General features: G+C 44.4%; 1 protein-coding gene across 1 annotated transcript in view; it reads left to right on the forward strand.

Annotated features, from left to right (window-relative positions):
- Window positions 1-10,151, forward strand: part of Ns3 (nucleostemin 3) — a 95,028-nt gene extending 84,877 nt beyond the window's left edge. Inside the window, exons 14-15 of the mRNA XM_075673244.1 lie at window positions 3,658-3,705; window positions 9,226-10,151. Of these exons, the coding sequence (XP_075529359.1) occupies window positions 3,658-3,705; window positions 9,226-9,384 (207 nt within the window). The 3' untranslated portion in view covers window positions 9,385-10,151. The remainder of the gene's footprint in view (window positions 1-3,657; window positions 3,706-9,225) is intronic.
- The last annotated feature ends 218 nt before the right edge of the window (window positions 10,152-10,369 follow it).

Consider the following 10,369-nt stretch of genomic DNA (forward strand, 5'->3'; position numbering starts at 1 on the left):
CGTGGCAGCCGCTGACAAGCCATCTGGTGCAGAGCGCCTGAATTTTATCTTTCACTGGCTTGTTCAAACAAACATCGAGCGGCTGGAGCTGCGATGTCATGCCGCCGGGTATCACGACAAGGTCGGTGTTGCATGCAGCCAGATTGTCCTTGATGCGCTGGTCAAGGTAGCACCCGAATGCGTTGAGCACAAGCATCCCACGCAGACCCAAACTGCCACTGGGTCTCTTCTGCCAAATGTTATCAATCCAGTCAGTGACCAAGTCCGTGGTCATCCAACCTTTTTCATTTGCGCGCACAATCACACCACTCGGAAACGCTATTCCTTTTGGGAGTGTCTTCCGCCTGAAGGTAACATACGGGGGCAGCTTGCGCCCATACGCAGTGCAACAAAGCATTGCGGTGACGTAGTTTTTTCGTGGCCGGAAGACAAAACAGGCACTTGCTTCGCCCTCTTTTTTTCAACGGTTGTGGTGGCAGGCGTGCCAAAGTAGAGTGGTGTCTGATAGGCATTTCTAATCTGTCCGAAGTGGTAGCTGTTTCTATGGTGCAACTTCAAAACATACCGCTGAAAACTGTAATTTTTCTTCATATACTTCGGGCAATTTTTAGCATAGCCCTGTACTCCTTTGAAGAGGAAAACCTTTTCTTTTCATAAAATTTGATAGCCAGCACCTGCTCGCTTTAAAGTCACTCAGCATTAGCCTTTTCTGTAGGGCTAACTGCATCGGCCGTACTTTGAGCAAATCGGTTGTCACAGGCCGCTGTGCCGCTCACTGCTCTTGCACGTATTCCACAAGCAGCTCTTCTATTTCGGCGAAGCGGCCCTGCTTCAGTCCACTGAAACCCTTCCTTATTGCTTTGCTGGTGAAAATATTCTCCTTCTGTTTGAGCCAGTCCCGCACACAAGTTTCGGAAACTCCAAACGCCCGTGATGCAGCCCTGTCTCCACACACATGTTAACTTTCCTTTTAAATGCGGCATCGTAGTGGACTCGGTGTGTCTTCACATTCGGCACTTCCATGCTGATTGAATAAACACAGAAAACGGGTAAACTAGGTTACACCAGTGTTTGGTTACACGTACAACATGGAGGTATGCACATAGAGGAAGCCACGGCAGCTAGGCTAGAAGCGCCTACGAGGCGGCCATTTTTGGAGTGCCGATGGTGATATGGTAATGCGGATTTAGGGTCTTACTATTTAGGGCTTTTTATCTATTTATTTAGGGCCCGTATTATCAGAAAAAAGGTGCGCATTAAAGTCGAGTAAATACGGTAGGTGATCCGGTGGGCACTCCCATGTTTGATCACATGGTGATGCGTGTGTTGGTTGCCTCAGCTGCCTCCATTGCCTCTGCATTTACAATGGGTGTGTATGACGCCTGTGCAGCTTAGCAGACCTCTGTTTCGGGAGATATAGACGGTGACTGGGTGGACGACACGAAGCTTTGGCCACGGCTTCAGAGAACATGCAAAAGCGCTTCGGAATCTGATTAAGCTGTGTACAAATGGCGTGAGCAGCATATATGATGCTTACTTTAAAAGCGAGGCTAAATATGTGTTCCAAGCTATTCAAACTTTCTGCTGATGAATTGAATCAGAATTAGTGTGTTTTGCTCTTCGTTCTTTATTTGGCAAATATTTTGAAGCAGCGGCTTGCCACATTTCTGACTGTCAATTTCCTTGGTATGGTCACTATCTGATTATTTCTGCCTAATTGCTCGTGGGTGTGCTCAGTTCCGATAGATTTGTTCTTGCTGTGCACAAGGCTTGAAATGTAGCCATTTTGTACATTGTAATATCTTGTAGCAAAGATGTGTTATCTCTAATAACTAACTTACTTTTGGGACCATCGCAAAACATTCAGCTTCGACCATTCATGCACTAACGATGTAGTCCGTCAGTTATTGTGTGTATGTAGTGCGCATGCAGCGAAAACTCATTACTATAAACATCACATTAAAGAACTTTCAGATTAATGAACTTTTCAGAAATCCCCAGCTGCCTTATAATTTCAATGTAAAAATATTTCATTACTACAAACTTCAGAATACTGAACTTTTCCGAATAATGATCGTTGTTCAGTTTTGCTATGATGTTAACGCCTCAGTACGATGAACTATTGTTCCGAAATCAGGGGATTCTTAGATTTTCGTGTATACTTAACGGCAGCTGAAACAGTAGGCTAGTGGACGACAAGGTGCAGAGAGTGGATGTCGCAGTGAATGGGTTTGGAAAACCTGAGACAACGCCCGAGAAAAAAAGAATGTGGGCAAGCGGAGGCGAAAACGCATCAGGTTTTCCAAGCGCATGCTCCGCCCAGAAAAGTGTTGCCTAGCAATGGAGGCTGATGTTTTCCTTCTTTCGCCCTTCTTTCTGCACGCACTTCTTTCTTTCGCACTTCTTTCATTTGTATATTCTTGTGCGGTGGTTATTTGTCTATTGTAGCAAGAACAAAAGACATTATTTTCTTAATTATGTAATGATGTAATGAATAATGAACATAGAGAAAAATAACAACATTTTAGAATCACAAGGAAAAACTAAACAAGCATGCGAACTTTTATAAAGTTTGGTTCAAAGATAGGTAAGGATAATTCTAATCACCTGTCCCCCCCTTTAAATTGGGGGGGGGGGCAGGACAGGTGGACAACTATAAAAGAGAACTATAAACATTGGCAACTACTTATAAGTGGTGCGCGATGCCATTGCCCGTGCGGACCATGCGCGCCAGCTTGCCCGTACTCGTCTGTTGGCATCTCAGGAATCTAAATGGCACAGTTACAATCGCCGCCATCGTGACACATTTTTCATCAGGCTCTCTCATGCTACTTTGGTCCCTTTGTCACTGAGTGGGGCTCTCCGAGAAACTCCTTCCGAGCTAGAAAGGCCCTTACTGTGTTCTGTGTCAAGTGACCAATGTCACGAGATAATCCCCGAGACCTCCGTCATGCCACCCGGTTCCATATCACCTGACGTCGTACATGTGTCTCGGCTCAAGCCTTACTATGCCCTCAGCAACAGCCCCGTCTGAAGCACCGGGACGGTGCTTTTTCTGTCGGGGGTCACGTTACGGTGGAAAAGAGGACAAGGTTGTCGATGGTAAAGACGACGAAGTGGCAACAGTCTCTCAGGATTCTTGGCTGCTGTTTATATACGTGTAAATACATCTTGTAAATAGTTTTATACGCATGACAATATGCTAGCTAGGTACTAAAGTTGGTCTTGAAATGCTGCAGCTGGCATTATTGACACTGTCATGACACCGTGCAAAATTTGTTGACATGTTGCAATAAGGCTGGCTGTAGTGATGATGATGATAATGATGGTGCTCATAAAAAAATATTATTGTTACGTGCATTTCTTCTGGGTGCGTTTGCATGTGGTAGCCACAGTGATTGCGGGAATAGAGCAAGCCAGTGTATTATGATGCCTCCCACTTCTTGTGTAGCAAAACTAAAAGAGGTTCATAGATCTACACGCGTGGAATAGAAAGTATTTGGAGCACTCTGATGCTTGCTGGTATTATTTCCAACGTTTAGAAGGCTAGAAGTCATGCCTCTTGCCGAATTAGTATGTTTATATAAGAATCTTGATGGGGTGTTCACATTGACGTGAACCATTCTTTCTGCTGTCTCCTTTTCCTTTTCTTTACAGGACCGCAAGACAACGAGCAAGGACATTGATAGGAGCTTCTTTCAAAAGGTGAGAGCTTGACATTGTTACTTTCTGCAGAAAATGTTTCCCCTTCATGTGCAGATGCTTATGCACTTTCTGTAAGTCTGTTTCAGATGCAGTAGGTTTTCCTGCAGTGCCAACTGTACTGTCCATGGAGCTTGTAATGTGCACATGAATGCAATAGACCGCTTGTAACACCCACTGCATTGGCATTGTGGTTGTGGCATTGTGGTTGTGGCATTGTGCCGCTGAAGATAAGGTCACGGGCATAGGTAGACAAAATACACTAGTTACCCATACCTTATGCACAACTTCTTCCAGAGAAGATTGGTTAAAAAATTGCCTGTGCGTTACAGTTGGGTACAAAATCGAAACCACGTTTGCGGCGTTGCCAGCAGCCCACCATTAGAGCAGTTAGCCACAGCGTCATCTCCATCACAAGATGGGGACAAAGCACACATTTTTCTGCGGGCTGCTGTGGGGCCTGAGGGTGCATTTTGTTCTCGGCTGCGATCTGGAGCAGTAACCTCAGCCAATAACTTTTGAAGGTACCGCAGTAAAACTTAGTTAATTAGACTTTGGTTAATTCAACTTTTCGTTTAATTCGATCCTGACCAAAGGCTCCAGCCGGCACCCATGCATTTCTGTGGGCACAGAGTTTCATGATTTCAATCCTAAAATTAGGCTCCTTTGTAAAATTCGAACTTGACAAGTGAGCATGAATGCGCCTGACCCCTACGGTGACCCCAATAGTGACCCCTTTACTGCCAGTGTGTCTCGGCAGAGCTTAAGAGGTAGTGAATGTGTTGAATGCACGTCATCTCCCATCGGAAACACCTCTCTTTGGCCTGCACTGGGCAGATTTTCAAGCAATAACGGTTGCTCACTATGTCTGATTATGGTATCTACCCGATTCTAATGCATGCCCCCTTTTTCTTGACACATGCCCCAATTTTGAAATAATTGAGGTGAAAGGAAGGTGCGACAATTGCACATTGCCTGCTCGACACGTGCAGTCACTGATCTTACTACGGTGCAAAGACTTGTACCACAAAGCCAAACGCTTCTGTACATTTTCAGAAAAATGCATACGATGCAGCATTTATGACTGCGGTAATACCAAGGAACAAACAGTCTTTAGACAATATGCGTGACTTACACACATGTTTAAACACGTAGTGGCTAGCAGACAATGTGCAAAGAGCCATCCACACTATGCCTGGTTTAGCCAGTGGCCTCCAGGTGGTAAATCCGCTCGATCTTGTGGCCAATAGAGCAGAGTGCCTGTTCACAGTATCTCTAGGAAACAGTCTGTTAACCTGTAAGAAACAGTGAACGTATTGAATACTCAAACAAATTTAGTATTTTTCACCTAATTCTTGTATATTGTGGCTTTCAGTGTAGTGATCTTAAAATGCTAAGGTTGGCAGTTGTGCCCACGTCTTTAAAGCTCAGCAGATCATGTGTCAACTGTGCGTGCATTCAGTCATGGAACAGCTCCACCAGTTGTGCCTAAGTGTGCCAAAGTGGCATTTTGGTCAAAATAGTGAAAAAAACCACCTCCCTAACAGCACTCTTTCATCAGTCCGGTTATTCGCTGATGACTGCGTCCTGTATCAGTGCATATCTTCCCATAATGACTCCAGGAAGACCTAAGCAAAATAGTAAATTAGTGCTCTCTTTGGCTAATGTCCCTCAACGTTTCCAAATGCAAGTACATGTGTGTAACTCACAAATGGGAAATCATTAACCACCAGTACTCTCTTAATTCTACAGCCCTCACTCAAGTTGACTCTTACCGTTATTTCGGCGTTGCTATCACTAATCAGCTTATGTAGTCTGCACACACAACGCAACTTATAAACGACTGTTCTAAATCACTTGGCCTCCTCACAAGATAGATTTTTCTGTCTCCTGTTCCCATACGCAAGCTCGCCTATGAAACATTCATTCGGACTAAACTTGAGTGTGCCTCAGCAATTTGGAACCCTCACCAGACTTATTAACTCGCTTGAAGCAGTGCAGAATCGTGCGGCATGTTTTGTCGCTTCAAATTATGTCTTCAAACTATCACAACTTTCCCTTTTCCACAAACTGTATTATAATTTCCCATACCTTAGGAAGACTATTGTTTTTCCACCCAACCGCACTTCCCACCATCTGTTTAACAACCTGAATCTACAATGTCCAGTATAGTAAATGAAAGTGATTCAGATAAATTTAGACACCTATTGTAATGTTTTTTAAACCCTCAACCTACCACTACTGTGCTATTACTCCAACGTCTACTTTTTTTTTTTACTTCTTTTATACTGCCAGTCATGCTACCACTTCTACTGTCAGTTCATACCTTATTTGTTGTTTTGTTTTTATTTTTTCTAGGCCATCATCTTCTAGCATGTATACTAAGATTTGTTTACTGTTGTATGATTAAGTTAACCATTGTATAATAATGACCATAGTGTTTACTGATTTATTTGCCCCCCCCCTCCTTATGTAATGCCCTGAAAGGAGTCCTTAAGGGACCATAAATTGATGATGATGATGATGATGATGAAGCATAGGAACTTACGTTTCCTTCCATTGATGCTGCTTCTGTAGTAAAACTGAAACCAAAATCTAAAGCAAGCCGTTGTCGGTCGTCATCATCATCCTCTTGGAAGTCTACGTGCAGTCATAGCCATGGATATAACCAATGCTGTTGGTCCTCCATTTGCTGTTTTCGCTGTTTTATTGCATTTCTCTGCAGTGTATGTTCCGATATACTGCCACCATGTGGTATTTTTGTTTTTGCTGTTTGTGCTACAGATCAGTTTTTGTCGTATCAATGTGACACCCAGCTCGCTTAAAGAGGATGCCAGATTGTTTAGCGTAGTTGTTGGCAGTGTCCCTTTAAAAATATTTTATAATACTTGTACTCAACTCCTGATATATGTGTATTTGCTTGCTTAGGAGTCTGGACCTTCTTTGCAACTCAGATGATTGAAAGAGCAGGTTGTGTGGTCATAATTTAATTGGCTTTGACATGTTTCGTGGCACTGCTTTATAGGTATTCACTGGAGACATTCTGCACATTAGGCAAAATCTGTTGAAGTCTTCCATTGTAACTTCAGCTTAGTCATGCATGTCCTTTGGTATGATTTTGTTAACATGCTCTAGTTCTGTGAACTTTTTGTTCTTGCTCGTTCAAAGTACACTGAACCCACACCTCCCGAGTCTAAATCATAGAAGCAGTGTTATAGCGCAACTACGTACTTGGAAAGCTATTCTATTAAAAAGTATGCAACTAGTTTGGTAATTTTCAGTCCGAATGCCTCATTGATATGCATAAAGCTGGCTTCGCTATATTTATTGCCCATAGCAATTAAAATCGGCACCATATCTGGTATATAGATGTACCTTAAGCACTGGGCCAGAAGTGCTTGTCGCTGTGCCAAACCAGATTTTTGCCTCTGCCAAGACCTGTGCCAAGAGGTCGAATGGCTGTTCCACCACTGCACATGGCACGTGGGCTACATATGCACACGTCTGTTCAGCCTCCTCATTTACAGTCAACAACCAATTTTCTGGGTGCCCAATTTTGCTGATATGCCTGATAATGTAGGCGCCTTTGTGGCACCACCATGGTATGCCATAGAGTCACTGTATATTCGGACGCAAAAACCCTTCACCGTTCGATTTTCCGTACATTTTGCCATGACCTCAGGTCTAAAACAGCATTGATCGAAGCCACCACCGTCACAATTTTGATTATCTCGCCGCCTTGAACAGGCGCTCTCACACGCAGATCCACTGGCAGCCGTAGCCACCACCATGGCAACGCAAGGCCTAGCTACCTCGACATTCGATACCAAGCTTCATGATGCTCGGTGCCGTGTTTTTCGTTAAAACAATTCACCACTGTTGGCAATGGCGCCGACTCCGCCTTTGTAATCCTTGCCAATGGCTTTGAAGCTCGGAAAACACAATGCATTGCATAATACCAGTTCCCGAAAGTCAGCTTCGTCTCAGAATAGCAGTGTTACTCGGTGAAGCATATGCAAAGTATTGTGGTGAAGCATACCAAGAAAGGGAAGGGGCAATTGTCACGGAACACAGTAGGTATTTCTTAGTTATACATGCGTGCACTCGCCATCTTTTGTCACAGTAAAAGCACCGATATGCCTAATAAGTGTACTGGCAGGCCTTCAGAGCTGTTTCAGCTGCGCCCAATTTGAGCCCTTAGGGGCAGTAAAAGGCACCCATTCGTTTTTTCGGACTGTCCGATTTTTAGATGTTTTCGCAGACGTTGACTGTATGCGACCACCAGCATCTATTGCGCAGAAAGATGGTGTGCGTCATGGCATGTTGGTCTCATACCCGCAAAAGGTCACATGACCACCAACATTTCGCATGGGCAGAGCCAACATCACTGGCGGAGCAGGTCGCACATGTTGGCATTTGACACTGGCAGTCCAAGTTCACTGGTGATGTCTATGCGCTTTCCCTTTGGGTTCTGATTGGCGACCGTAAGTATGTTCAACATTTCTCTGAGGAACAAGGACTTCTGCATCCTGAATGCTGCAGCTGTCAAAGAGTGCAAGTGTCTTTGTGCTCGTGCAATTCCTGGCTGTGAAAGTAGTGCACAAGAGCAGTATGTAGTGTGTTCAGCCAACTGAATATGCTACACTTTGACCGCAGGCTGTTTTCATTTCTACAAGCGTTGCACACTCAGATTGGCCACCACACAGAGGTGGCAGGGAAGAGCAGCCATTTGGGTTCCCATCTATTAAAAGCGTGCAGTATGCTTCGAATGGCACTACGCCACATGTGCTGTCAAACAGATACGTAAAGTGTTCATTACGATAGAGTTGGTGGCAATAGCTGTGAATGCGACATGCGACGACCATGGAGGAAGAAAATGGCAACAGTGCTTGAAGAAATTTGCCGGTACTAAAAGGTGAAATTGAGTGCATACCAACATTATGATGCCCCACAGGTGGGCAATTACTGTGGGGGGAGCCACCATGGTGGGCGGCTACTGCTCCCAAGCATGTATGCCCCTCATCTTTTATTGTTCACATTGGATCTAACTATTTGAAAACACATTGTTCCTAACTGTGTTGGGCGATTTTTTGTTTTCTAAATCACAAATGTTGCTACTGCCAAGAACTGGAACAAGTGCTGGGTGGCGCAGTAGTTAGAGTCGCGTGGAACATTCTGCCGCAGTGGCTCTGTGCACTTGCACCGAGTGGGCACCAGGTGCCAGCAGTCGGTGGCTCGTTGAGCTCATGTCCCCTTTAGCAGTGGTGTACCCTGCACATTTCATCAGTTTCGATGCTGTCGAATTGCATTCCACACTTTACTATGGCTATTTTATGACCGTTTGAATTTAATGAAATGCCCCTTGTAGCAATGTTGATTTCATGTTTTGACTGTCTCATTACATAGAAGGTTTACTGTGCCATAAGTTTTATTACCTGCTCTGGAGATTGGGAGTGTCCACTCCTTATACTTCATGTTTTGTGGATTCAACTTGAATTGACTGTGGCTGTCGCTTGAATGCAGGTTGCTCCCCAGGCACACGTGAAGGGCCGCATTGGCCCAGGAATGGCAGGAGCAAGTGGTGCTGACAGTCTGTCGACAGACAGCAAGCCCTGGAAGAAGCATCACAACGCAGGCAAGAAAGAGAAGCTAAGAAGAGTCTACGCGGAGCACGATGCCTGATCAGCTTCATTGTGTCTAGGCCCTTAAGCTGGGACTGTTCTCTATGGTCGTCACTCCTGTGTTCCTAGGACTTGTTGTGTCACTCATGGGCGATTTTACAGGCTGTCATTAAGAGGGCTCGGCATGTGGATGTTTTCCCGAAGTGGCTGACATCTGCTTCTCAATACAACATGTCTTTGTGGACAGTGTGTCACAGGAAGATGAAGGCTTTTGATGCAAATAAGGGAGGAGAGGATGGATTGATGGAAGAGCGTATCTCTGAGCTGGCACTCTTCACCAGTGTAAGGGGAGAGGTGGATGGCAGGTGATCATGCACTAATACTGTGAACATGCAAAGCATCCATTACATGGTATGCGTGCTGTATGTGCAGAGATAGTATATCCACTCAAACTGTGCTTGTGTAAACACACCAACTGCTATTCAGCTTCAGCTGTGGTGGGACTGAAAAAGTCAGTAAGATCTGTGCATTGTGCAGCTATGGACCTGTTGTCCCTGACTATGGTCACTGCAAATAAATCAAGTTATTCGTTTGTTTTTATGTAATAGTTGGACAAAGTGGTTCAATCAAGATGAAACAGGCTGGAAAGCTAGCAAAATTGGTGAGCATTTGGGTGGAAAAGCTGCTAATTGGCATGAACTGCAGACTTGGCCACATGGCACAATGATATAACACTGCGACGCAGCAGACTAACTAGGCTGTGAGAATCCACTCATTTGTTAAATTTAACTGGAAGGCAGATAAAACACATATGTACACATAATTTTTTTTTTTTAATTTCCCACGGTTATGCATGAAGCTTGTATGGCCATGTACATACATTATAAGAATGCAAATATACATGACGTTGCTGTAGCACATGCAAATTCGCTTCCTTCTTTCATCTCAGTCCCCACTTTCTGTGTGCTTTGCAGAACACCAGCTATTACGTTCTGGCACACTAAGCTTCATACTTAAAGGGATGCTGAGAAGCTGCAGTAAGTTGG

This window comes from Dermacentor variabilis, chromosome 10, assembly GCF_050947875.1.
Source record: "Dermacentor variabilis isolate Ectoservices chromosome 10, ASM5094787v1, whole genome shotgun sequence".
Classification (NCBI taxonomy): domain Eukaryota; kingdom Metazoa; phylum Arthropoda; class Arachnida; order Ixodida; family Ixodidae; genus Dermacentor; species Dermacentor variabilis.